Source organism: Dryobates pubescens, chromosome 20, assembly GCF_014839835.1.
Source record: "Dryobates pubescens isolate bDryPub1 chromosome 20, bDryPub1.pri, whole genome shotgun sequence".
Taxonomy (NCBI): Eukaryota; Metazoa; Chordata; class Aves; order Piciformes; family Picidae; genus Dryobates; species Dryobates pubescens.
In genome coordinates, this window is record NC_071631.1 from 17,411,240 (window position 1) to 17,423,827 (window position 12,588).

At 48.5% G+C, this 12,588-nt stretch overlaps 1 protein-coding gene across 2 annotated transcripts in view; it reads right to left on the reverse strand.

The window, feature by feature from the left end:
- Positions 1–3,074: 3,074 nt before the first annotated feature.
- The window catches only part of LLGL2 (LLGL scribble cell polarity complex component 2), a 38,851-nt gene continuing 29,337 nt past the window's right edge, over positions 3,075–12,588 (reverse strand). The window contains exons 15-26 of one of the 2 annotated variants that reach the window (XM_054170576.1): positions 12,267–12,559; positions 11,855–12,008; positions 10,844–10,994; positions 10,050–10,166; positions 9,415–9,581; positions 8,471–8,735; positions 7,206–7,359; positions 6,098–6,135; positions 5,598–5,645; positions 5,050–5,092; positions 4,263–4,324; positions 3,075–3,485 (exon numbers count right to left, since the gene is read on the reverse strand). In XM_054170576.1, coding sequence (XP_054026551.1) covers positions 3,481–3,485; positions 4,263–4,324; positions 5,050–5,092; positions 5,598–5,645; positions 6,098–6,135; positions 7,206–7,359; positions 8,471–8,735; positions 9,415–9,581; positions 10,050–10,166; positions 10,844–10,994; positions 11,855–12,008; positions 12,267–12,559 — 1,497 coding nt within the window. In that variant the 3' untranslated portion in view covers positions 3,075–3,480. Of the gene's footprint in view, positions 3,489–4,262; positions 4,325–5,049; positions 5,093–5,597; positions 5,646–6,097; positions 6,136–7,205; positions 7,360–8,470; positions 8,736–9,414; positions 9,582–10,049; positions 10,167–10,843; positions 10,995–11,854; positions 12,009–12,266; positions 12,560–12,588 lie in introns of both variants that reach the window. The other variant, XM_054170575.1, reaches the window with a different exon arrangement.

A 12,588-nucleotide genomic window follows, 5' to 3' on the forward strand; every position in this document is an offset into this window, starting at 1 on the left:
TTACTGTCAGCTGATAGGCAGGCTAAGGGTAAGAGAATGGCTCACAAGGCAGCTCCTGAAAGGGAGAGATACAGAGGGATTCTTTTCCCCTTACATTCAAAGAAGCTGCTTACAGACATTCATTGAAGACTCTACCCTTCATGGATGTCTCATCCCATCACTGATTTCACTTGCTGGTGGTTTTCTGACAGTGCAAAAAAATCCACCCCAGATCTGTCCTGAGCCTTTCCAACCTCTCCTGCTCAGCTCAGAATAAAAGTGAAAGCACCACACACAAGTTCCAGTGTTCCCCTGCTTTGGCCCTTTGCTATTTCTGCTGAATTTGAGGCATGGCAGCTCTAAAAGGATTCTCAATGCTTCTGCTCACAACAGTTAAGCCAAGCAGCTTACTCCACTGAATCCTTCAGTTGCAGGTTTCAAAGCATTGCTAAGCAAAATCTGCCATACATCAGCACACATCCTAAACTCCTCAATCCCATTAACAGTCTGCTTTGTGCTTCCAGGAAAATAACAGGAAGCCTAGATAAAGTTGGTTCTGCTTTGAAATCTAAATCCACTTTAAGGGGTACAAACTGGGACACTATTTTTGTCATTCACCTAACCCTTCCAGTGCACCTATTGGATTTTTCAGGTTATGTAGGTGAAAATCATAGAATGGTCTGGGTTGGAAGGCACCTCTGAAGATCATCCAGTTCAAGCCCTTCTGCAGTAAGCAGAGGCATCCTCAACTACAGCAGGCTGCCCAGAGCCCTGTTGAGCCTCACTTTAAATATCCCCAGGGATGGGGCCTCAACCTCCTCCCTGGGCAACCAGTTCCAGTGTTCCACCACCCTCATAGTAAATTTGTTCCTAATACCCAATCTAAATCTCCTCTTCTTTACTTTGAAGCCATTGCCCCCCATCCTGTCACTGCAGGCTGTTGTAAACAGTCTCCAGCTTTCTTATAGGTCCCCTTCAGGTACTGCTATTAGGTTTTCCCAGAGCCTCCTCTTCTCCAGGCTGAATACCCCCAGCTGCCTCAGCCTGTCCTTGGAGCAGAGGTGCTCCAACCCCCTGATCATTTCCATGACCCTTCTCTGGACCCTTTCCCTCAGGTCCATGTCCCTCCTATACTGAGGGCTCCAGAGCTGGATGCAGTACTGCAGGTAAGGTCTCACCAGAGCAAAGTAAAGTGGCAGAATCACCTCTCTGGATCTGCTGCACCAGAATCACCTCTCTGGATTTTCTGCACCAGAATCACCTCTCTGGATCTGCTGCACCAGAATCACCTCTCTGGATCTGCTGGCTGTACTTTGATTGCAACCTAGACTGCCATTCACCTTCTGGGCTGCAAGCTCACACTGCCTGCTCATGTCCAGCTTCCAGTCCATCAGCATCCCCCAAGCCCTTCTCCATAGGGCTGTTTTCTACCACCTCATCCCCTAGTCTGTATTGATAGTGAGGATTGTTCCAGCCCAGGTACAGAACCCTGCACTTGCTCTTCTTGAACCTCACCTGAGGAATGAGAAGAATGCTATAAATGGCTGCTGCCCCTCGAGCAGGACTGCCATGCCATGAGCCTGCCAGCAAACCAAATACTCAGAAGAGGCTGATTAGAATCAGTCCATCTGTGAGGAGCAGAAAGCAGCAGCTGGGTGATGCACGTGGACAGGATCACACCAGCTCAGAAGCTGCTGATTAAACCATAACTTCCTCTAAATTTGCAGCATCAGTGCCTGGCACAAGAGGTGGAAAACAGCAGGCCACCTTTTCCATTAGCCTCAAGCCTGCAGCAATAGGAACAAGGAAATAATGAGGCTAGTAGAAATAAGGAAATAGAAACTAGGTTGTGAGACCACAGTAGGTGGGAGAGAAGGCTCTCTAAAACCTCATTAACTCTCAATACTTCTAGAAGGAAGAGTGCCTGAAACACTACAGCTGTGCATTCAGCAGCAGCAACTCTGCAGCCATATTCTCCTGCAGAATAGAAAGTGCTGCTCCAGTACTCTTAAGATAAAGTAAGGATCCCTCTGTCTTGCTTGGGAAGACAAAAGCAGAGCTCAAATAAAAGAGGGCTTTCAAGGAGAGGTTTCCAAAGCATGATGACAGCTCAGCACCCAGCCTGGGAAGACTTAGTTCTTTCTCACTGCCTCTTCTAGTGTTACAAGCAAGTTACAGGAGAGAAACGGGAGAATACTCTGTTCATTTCCTTATGTGGAAAGGAACAAAGCAGTGTCAGTTCAGGGACAAAGGAAGCAGAACACTTAAAAGAGTAACAAACTGCTCAGCATGGAGTTCTTCACCGGTTTTCCTTCAAAATCCATTGGCTGGTGAGCTCAGCAGCCTTGCCAGATCAACTGTTTCTCCCTTCAGAACAAATGTTTCTCCCTTCAGTATGCTATCACCCAAGTTAATTCAGGACGATCCAGCAGACGACCTCCCAGGGACAACGAGCTGAACCACTGCCCTTTCCTGTCAGCGTGAGGCATCAGTCTGCTTGCCACAGGTGTCTTCACCAAACCCCCACTTTGCTTAACCAGGCCACTTAATGTGCAGGAATACCCTTGGCCTCTCCAGCACACGGAGGGGAGAGCTCCACCTTCTTCAGGGGGTAAGCAGGCACGAGCCTGCTGCCAGCGATGGAGAAAAACAGAGATGAGAGCAGGCCAGGATCACAAAAGGGAATTTATTTCCAAACAAAACAAACAAACAAAAAAAAGAGAGAGCAATGTAGTGTTGAAACAAAACAAATCAAATTCAATTAGTTTGGGGTGGTTTTTTTTTTGTTCTTTGTTTTTTCCTTTCTGATTGGAATGGCTACAAAAATAGATTCTACCCAAATCCATCAAAGTTAACAACAGTACCATAACAAACAACCCCACCCCACCCCCCCCGAGTTTACTCATTCAGGTACCACATACAGCAGTCACAGGAATCTAGCATATATTATTTAAATGCCTTTTTTTTCCCCCCCCCTCTCCCCCACCTTCCTCCTTCTTTTCTCCTTTGACAAAGTCAGTCTCTAAAACGTTTCTGTTGAACTGAAATACCCACAGGATCTTCCAAAAAAATATATCTCTATAAAAAGAAAACCCATAATCATTTTAAACCGGTTGGAGGTAACAGTGTGCATTTATTAAAATCCTGCCCCCCACAGGCAGTAGAACTTTTCATAATTTAAAACCCAGCCCCGTAGAAAAGAAATGTGCAAACGTTTGTCAAAGTCGGATGTACTCGAAGAGGCTTGTGGCGCGCCGGGACCTGGCGGTCGGCTTCCGTCCTAACGCAAGGCAGGGCTCCGACAGGAGAGGTCTCCAATGAGGCACTAAGAGGGGAGGGCAGAGGCGGAGGCAGGCAGGCAGGCGGACGCCGGCGAGGTGCGGCTCAGGGAGCCTGCGCTGGCGCGGGGAGCGGTGCTGCCTCTCCCCAGGGACGGTTTGCCCCAGTCAGTAGTGGTTATGGCACTTGATCCAATGCCGGAAAGTCCGTGGCGAGTTCTGGTCACTCTGCTTTGGGGGTGAAAGAATGCAAAAGCCCTGTTAGAAAACAGATGCTGAAAGCTTATGAGAGCTAATGAATGAGGTTGATATGCTCAGCAGACGATCCCTAGAAGGGACCTCTAAGATCATCTAGTTCCAACCCCCCTGCCACAGGTAGGTACACCCTCCACTAGACCAGACTGCTCAAGGCTTCATCCAACCTGGCCCTGAACACCCACCTCCCTGGGCAACCTCTCCCAGTGTCTCACCACCCTCACTGGAAAGAATTTCTTTCTAACATCCAGTGTAAATTTGCCATCTTCAAGCTTCAGTCCATTCCCTCTTGTGATGCAAACCTGCACTCATTTGTTAGTAGAAAAATCTGCACTATAGCAAACCGAAAGGAAGCTAAGGGGAGACCCCATTGCTCTCTACAACTACCTGAAAGGAGGTTGTAGAGGAGTGGGTGTTGGTCTCTTCTCACAAGTCACAGTTGGTAGGGCACGAGGAAATGGCATCAAGTTATGCCAGGGGAGGTTTAGGTTGCATATTAGGAAAAACTTCTATATCAAAAAAAGCTTATCAAAGGCTGTCCCAATACCCATCTCTGGATATATAAAAAAGCCATCTAGATATGGTGCAGTAGTGGCTCTGGTAGAGTTAGGTGATGGTTGGACTTGATCATCTTTCCAGCCATAGTGATTCCGTGATTTAAATCAGCTGAACTTTATCCCCAAACTTCATCCTACTTTCTGCTGCCTTTGGCTGCTTCACTGCTCCTGAGATAGCTTTAGCCTCCCCTACCTCCTCCATTACTTAGTCCGTGTCCTAGGGGATTTCTTGCCGAATTTCTTTCTGCACAGCTCCTGCAATGACACAAGAGAGGACTCATTATTGCACTGCACTCATCATCCCATCCACTCCCAGCTGCTGACAGAAGACCAGGATTAGGTAGTGTCCAGAGGAAGTGCACAGAGCAGAGCATGTCAGGCAGTCACCTGTCCTTACACACCAGCAGTTACCAATCCCACCAAGCTTCCTGGCAGACAGTAGGTCCTTTGCCTACACTTCCATAGCCCCTGTCACCTGAACATCAGTCTTCTAGGGAGACAAGATAAAGTCCCGCACCCACGGTGGTAGTTTAGCTCTACTGTACAGACAGAATGGGAGCAGAGAGACTGAACGTGTCCAAGTGACAGTGTCAAGCCAGGATTAAAACTCCAGAGTCCCATCCTCGGCCAGCTGAGCCCATGTGGCCTGCCCTTAGATCAGTATGGGTTGACACAAATAGAAACCTGTATGCGAATACTCAGAGTCCTGCTCCTTGGGGCTGTGGGAATGTGATCTCTCCTGCTTTTCGGAGAGAAAGAGACAAAGCATTACTCATCAAAAGTACCAAGGGACAGCACCTGCAAGAGAACCTGCCTCTGTCCTACTACTGCCCTTTGGTAGCTGCTGGGACACATACATGACCAGATTCCAGTGCAAGGGGTCCCTCTCATCGTGTTGGGCATCCCCCTGCTTTCAACTAGAAATGCCCTCCCTTCCCAGCCCCCCCCCCAATCAGGAACAGAAGCTGGATGATACTCACCCTCTGCCCCCCTCCAGAGTACTCTGGATCTCCTTCAGGACTTCTGGAAAGCAGAGGGTTAAAGCAGTGAGCCAGACGAGTGGAGATCTGCTTTCAGGCAGCAGCCCAGCCACATTCCATCCCCCTCCCCCCAACAGCTTTTAAGATCTGCCTCCCACACCACCGAGGTCAGACCTTCTGCTGCCACTGCCCCTGCAGCAGCACCAGCTCTTTACAGAGCAGGCTGGCAGAAAGGACTGGAGCAGGCATTTGCTAGAGGAAATGTTGCCATTCCCAGAGTGCCAGAGCCCCAAAGGAGCAGTTTGTGCCAGCTGTCGTTTCACACACAAGTCCTGCTGGGAAGCAGATGCAGCTCTGGGGAACAAGCCCTGCCTGAGGGCCTGGCTATCAGTCTGACCTTTGCACTGATTCAGAATTTCCACCTCTTTTGTGTAATTGCAGACTCCTCAGAACTGACTACAGGAATCCATAAAATTCCCAACAGCTTTTCTCTTTTCCCTCCAAGAAAGGCACCTGCCCTGTCAGCAGCAAGAACTCATCTCACTCACTTTCATCATTGAGCAAGGCATGTTCCATCAGCCTTCCAGACTTCCTCTCTACAAAAAGAGAAAGAAAAAAGCAGCTTTTTACCTAACATTTCCCCTTTTCATGCAATATGTGCAGTTTTGACCACACACAGTAGAACTGCGTTATCTTTTTCCTCCTGTTAAGTGCTTTTTGACTTGACTGAATGCTTTGCATTCTGAATCCTTAGAGCCTCTCACACCCTGAACTGTATTTTCCAGCAATACCAGTTTGGCTAACAGAAGATCTCATCTGTAATTTCAGACTTTAGCTTGCCACAGCCTCCTCCTTCCAGCAGGAACTATCTTCTGTCCTTTCAAGGCAGCATGCAACTTACTTTAAAGGTAGCAACTACTATGTCCAGGCAGTTTTCCTTACTTTCCCCATTTTTAGGTAGAGAACACCAACTGCAGCATCAGGAAAGATGTGTCAGGCTTGCACCCCACCATGCTACATGTAGTACAGTCATTTTTTTTTTGCTTACCATCTTCTCCATAGTCACCTGAACTCCTTCCTGGTGCCCTAGGAAAGGAGGCAGAAAACAAACACTGACTGTGAGGCACAGGGGTGCAGAGAATTCATGGACACTGCTGGCAGCTCCAAGAAGTTCCACTGCATGCTAACAAAATGGTTTGTTGAGCAAGAATGGAGGAAAAGGCTTCATCACAGAAATCTGCAGGCACCACAGAACATCTCTAAACTTTGGAATGAAATTCCTACAGGATCTCCATGACTGTCAGATCTGCTGTTTAGTCCTGACGTTCCAAGTGGAGAAGCAGCACACTGGAGTTCCCTTCACAGAGCAACAGTTTGGCCATGCCAGTAACACCCAGTCCCTGAAGTATGCAAGAGCCAAGTGTCAGTCAGACACATCATTAGGGAGCAAGTACAGCAAGCCAGGGCTTACAGTTTATGACTCTAGCTTAGGGATACTAATTCCAGTGCTTCACAACTTTGTCCCACCAGCTGTACTACTGCAGGTAGGAAAGTCAACAGGCAGAAGGTTACATTTCCTCCTGATGCCAATCCATCTAGGGATGTTGTTAACAAACTTCAGTCATTTCTCTCTCTCCTTTTTTTATTTTAAAGAAAAATCCTCAACATAATGCAGAGCTCTGTTGGAAACAGTTGAGCAGATCACAAAAAAATCACAGAATACCAGGTTGGAAGGGACTCCAAGGGACTCTAGGTAATAGTACAAATGAGACAGCTTAGCATGCTACCCTGCCAAGCTGAGTCTTAAAACTGTCCAATACAGGGGAATCCACTGCTTCTCTTGGGAGATGATTCCAATCTCTAATTGTTCTCATACTGAAACATTTTCTTCTGGAGTCCAACAGGAATCTCCCCAGGAGTAATGTGGACCCACCACCCCTTGTCTTTTCCATGCAACTCTTTGTTAAAAGGCAGTCTCCCCATCCTCCTGGTAGCCACCTTTCATGTACTGGCTTATGGTAATAAGGTCTCCCCTGCATCTTCTCTTTTCAAGCCTGAGCAAAGCCAGTTCTCTTAGCCTTTCCTCATATGGCAGGGCTCCCAGCAGACCTCATTACTCAGTCACAGACAGTGGGTAAGAGTGTTAGAGGCTTTACCTGGATTTTCTTGCAGCATTCTCCACACCAGGCTTGTTGTGCACGTGATTGTTGCTTGTAACCTCGGGCGCGTCCACAACGCACCGGGGCTCCACCAACCATTTGGTTGAAAGGGAAAACCTCTCAAACTCTGATGGTGAGATCAGGTAGAAACCTACAGATGATTGGGAATTGGTAAGTGATTCTCAAGTTCAAGACTACAGCTCCAGAACTAGAGGTGATCCACAATCATAGGATCACAGAATAGCTTAGGTTGGAAGGGATCTCGGAGATCACTGATCTAAGCATCCTCTGTGTTTGGCAGAAAGGGTTTGCATTTCTTCCTGTCTAAACAAGGAATCATTGAAGGAGACATTATCCCAGTTTCCCAAGGACTGGTTAGCCTAGAGACTGGGCAATTTAAGATTATGCTGAGAGTTAACTGTATTGTCCTGTGCTGACACTTAGAAAAAGCAGCACAGAAAGATGCAAAAGCTGAACTGCAAAGCCCCGTCAGCAGCCACAGGATGTTGGATCCCAGTTTGGCATTTTGAATGTTGAGCCACAGGCATGCAGAGCAGGCACAACGCAGCCATTCCCCAGTGTCTGCTGCTCAGAGAGCCATCCTCCTGATTCTAGAAAAGAGGAAGGTGGCCAGATGGAACCTACCTATTGGGGCACACCCAACCTGTAAGCTGAAAACCAGCATATCCCTTAACAATAATGGAATAAACTCACTTCTGCTAATTCATGTGTCTGTGCCTTTTGGCAACTGGTACTCTCCAGAAGCATGTAACACAGAGATTTGTATACTACTGCAGATACACAGAACATGTCTGGTTGGAAGAGACCTCTAAGATCATGCAGTTCAACCTCTGACCCAGCACTGAAGGGTCAACACTAAACCACATCCCTAAGCACCAGGCCCACAAGCTGCTTGAACTCCTCCAGGGATGGTGACTCCACCACTGTCCTGGGCAGTGATTGAGAACCCTTTCAGTGAAGACACATTTCCTAATATCCAGCCTAAACCTCCCTTGGTGCAGCTTGTAACTATTTCCTCTGGTCCTGGTATTTGTCATGAAGAAGAAAAGACTGCCCCTCCTCCTTCCTCCAACCTCCCTTCAGGGAGTTGTAGAGGTCTCCCCTCATCCTCCCCTTGTCTAGACTGAACAACCCTGGCTCATGCAGTCACATATGTACACAGCCCTAACACCAAACTAATGCCTTTTTGATTCTCTCAAGCACACAGCAGAGGCAGAAGACCAGGGAAGAGCAGACCTTACCTTGGCCATACTTGGTGAAGACGCAGGAGGCGATGCCACTCACGTCCTCTTTGCGGATGCATGGGTAGCGAATTTGTAACTTGAGGAAGGGCAGTGAGATGATCTGAATGTCTCCCAGGTTGGTCAGGACAGCCAGGTCATTCTCACTGTAATCATCAGTCTTGCAGCTGCCAAAGTTTGCAACTGTCACCTTTCGTACCCTACAGCCTTCCAGGGCAGTCAGCTTGAGCTTCAGTTTGGAGCTAACCTTGGGTAATGTGAATACCTGTCAACAGAAACAGGATGCTGATGTCTCTCTCCAGCACCACAGCCACACCCCAGGACAGCTGCTGCTCCCTTAAACAAGGTTTTCATTCACAGTGACTACACACAGGTGTCATCTGAGCCACTGGCTCCCCACTCATGGGACCAGCAGTAACCAGTCAGAGTCAGAAACTATTTCTGGTCTGACATCCATCGGTTTTACCCTTCAGGCTGCAAACTGCATCGCTCCCCCAGTCCTTTCAACACCCCTCCATAGAATTAGTGCAGAAAGAGAACAGAGTTTACACCACCCATGTGCGCTTCTGCATTAAAGAGCCTAAAGCAGGCTACTTCAAGTCTTGTCTTCTATGCTGATTAGTTAGTGTGCAAAACAAGCAGCTTTTTAGTTGCTTTACAGAACTGCCTCCCCATTTCTGCTTCTGTACTAACCATGGCAAAAGGTCTTCCCCAAAAGCAGAAGCAGCCTTGTCCAAGGAGTATAATATAATACAGGAATGCAATACCCAGTTTGTCAGCTCACATCTGATTTATGGGCTGCACCAAACTGAAAGGTTGTCCCAGGGGTGTTATTCAGGTACAAAAGAATGAGCACTCCCAAGAGTTCTCTCTCCACTGAGCACTGCTCAGTGCTTCAGCAGATTTTATGCACAGTCCATAGCCACCTCTTGGGTGATACTTACCTTAAATTGCTCCTCAGATACCACCAACAACTGGTGGCTGCCTTGCATATCAGGACTCTTGGAAAGATCATGTGCTACTTCTAGAGGCTCTGGGAGAGGAGTGCTGCGTCCATCCAAGACAAGTATACCGACAACAGGAGCTCTGTGCATCAGCTGAATCTCTTTGGCTAGACAAGCAAGATAAGGAGGGAAATAAACAGAAAAATCAACCAGGAGTCTAGTCAGAGACACTGCATTAGAACTTCACTCTCATCCTCTCAAAGCTAGAGACCTCTACAATGTACTTCCAGAAACCCTACCTGAAAAAGTTTACTAGTTAAAAGGTATGTGGACTGAACTGGTTCCTGTTAAACAGTAATTGTTGTTATCTGTAGATAGCAGGCCCAGCTGTCAGAATAAGCTTCAGTGGCAGCTGACACAAATTTACATCTCTGCAGTCAGCAGGAGGTGGGGCTGAGGCATGTTGGGCAATGCTGGGGCTCACTGACTCCAGCTGCTGCAGGGTGTCCCTCAGCTCAGACACCGCTCTGCTCCCACTGACAAACAGCAGTAACTGAGCTGCCTCACTTTTCTCTATGTACCTCCTGGTTGTATGAGTGACACTCCAGGACCTTGCTTTCAGGAGACATACTCACCCTGCTCTGCCCTGACAGGTTCATCCATCCTCCTCTCTGCTGGGGGAACACGCAAACAGAAGGCGTAGACTGTACCTCCATTGGTGCCTGCCCACAGGGACGGGCAGTGGCGGGAGCCTGCAGCAAGAAGGGGGGTCATGAGCAGGGCACTATCTCTGAGAGCCTTGGGTAACTGCTTTCCACTAGCTAAACACAGCCTCCCTCCATTTATAGCCTTAAACATTAGGGCAGAATTGCAGGTTCTTAGCATTTCTTTTCCCAATGTGTGTCCCTCAACAGCCCTGATAAAGGACAGAGCAAGTGAGTAAAGGGAACAGAGTGCTGCTTCCATCAGACATCACAATTGCTGCACCCAGTTTTCACATTTCTATCACATATAAGCAGAGTAAACTTGTGCCTAACCTCAGTCTGGGCTCTGATGCACAGCCAGACACCACCCTGACCAAAACCAAAAGGTTCTGCTGGGAGCAGGGATGAACTTTACAGTGCAATGAGACAAGGAGAAGCTTATACTAAAAACTCAGCTGAAATTACAGCACATTTGAGAACCATACATAAAAGGCTGCATCCAAAGATGAACTACCTCCTTGCCTTGGCCTAACCAGCAGCCAGAATGGCTAAACAACAGCTCTGCATGGCAACATATGCTCTTGTTCTATATTAGTTCTTCGGCACAGCACAAAGTAGGGCACAGGAGGTGCCCAGTTTTCCTGGCAGTAAATTCTAATATATTCCTTGGCAGGAGGAGGAAAAACCCATTTGGAAGAAAAGAGAGAGGCTTTTTCTCAACTCACTGTCTCTCAAGAAGGTATCAGCAAAATACAAGGTTCGCACAAAGCCAGTGAAGGAGTCTTCTGCAGAGCGGGCTTCGATCTTCCGCTGAACTGGAGCCAGTTCCATCTCCTGCAACGCGTCCTGGTCAAACTTGGCATTTGCTTCTTGCACCTTCACAGATGAGGAGGCAGTTTGCCAACCAGGCAAAGACACAGGGAAACAGATACAGATAGCAAGAGCGGCAGCAACAGAGAGGGAAAGCGCCGTCAGCCCAGCAAACAGGTACATGGAATCGTAGAGTGGTCTGGGTTGGAAGGGACCTCTGAAGGTCATCCAGTCCAACTCCCTCTGCAGAGGCATCCTCAAGTAGATCAGGCTGCCCAGAGTCCTGTTGAGCCTCCCTTTAAATATCTCCAAGGATGGCACCTCAACCTCCTCCCTGGGCAACCTGTTCCAGTGTTCCACTACCCTCATAGTAAAGAACCTGTTCCTAACATCCAATCTAAGTCTGCTCCTCTCTAGTTTGAAGCCTTTGGCCCTGGTTCTGTTACTGCAGGCCTTTGTAAACAGTCTCTCTCCATCCTTCTTGTAGGCCTCCTTCAGGTACGGGAAAGGCTGCTATTAGGTCCCCCTGGAGCTTCCTCTTCTTCAGGCTGAACACCCCCAGATCCCTCAGCCTGTCCTCACAGCAGAGGTGCTCCAACCCCCGGATCATTTTCACGGCCCTCCTCTGGACTCTCTCCATCAGGTTCATGTCCCTCCTACATTGAGGGCTCCAGAGCTGGATGCAGTACTGCAGGTGAGGTCTCACCAGAAGCATCAGAATCACCTCTCTGGATCCTGCCGTGTTTCTCTCCAGGCAGGACATCTGCTCTAAAGCTGTGACCATCTCATCTAACAGCAGCACCAAAAATTGACGTTCCTGCCCTTTTACTGATAGCACAGCAGGACCACCTCACCCTCTAGACAGGCCTCTGCATGCTCCAAGCTGTAAACAGATGTGATCTCCCAAAGAAAGTGGCCTCCCTCACCTCTGAGGCATTGCCACTACCTCCTCGGCGCTTCCTGCTGGACACCCTGCTCCTTCTGATCCTCCTGAACGACTGCCGGAGGGACTTCTTCAAGGATTTCACCCGAGACAGGGGCCCTTCTAAGGCCAGCTGGTCACTGGGATGCAGTGTACACCTGAAAGGAGGAGACAATAAGCACATGGTCACTTTCTACTGGGTGGAAATCAGATCCAGAAGTCCAACAGGACACACAGATATGTCAGTGTGCTTAAATATTCTTGAGGAGTCTTTCAAGCAGAGAGTCCAAGGAGGTGGGGCCCCATGCTACCCTGACTGCTCTTGAGAAACTGCTTATCACAGCTTGCTTTGTTAGCAATTCCAGGCCATCTTTAGCAGAGGATTACCACAGACCTCCTGGAAAGAAGACACTTACTTGACAAAGACCAGTCGTTTCTGCTGGTGGTCAAAAAGCCCAAACCCATGACTGGTACCAAAGGCCACAAGCTTCCATTCAGAGTGAAGGGCCAGGGAGGTGACCACAGCTGGTGGCTGGCATTGGACAAGGACGAAGGGCTGAAAGCCAGCTTCAAATCGAACAGCTCCATCTCGAGTTCTTAGCTTCTCGTGCCCTTTCCACCGATAGCCCTCTTGGTCCTGCAGGAGATCTGCCTCAGCATGGTCCACAACATGCTCTGCATCTTCATCATTCAGTTCCATCACCAGCACCTGAAAGGAAGGGGACGAACTGCTACAGC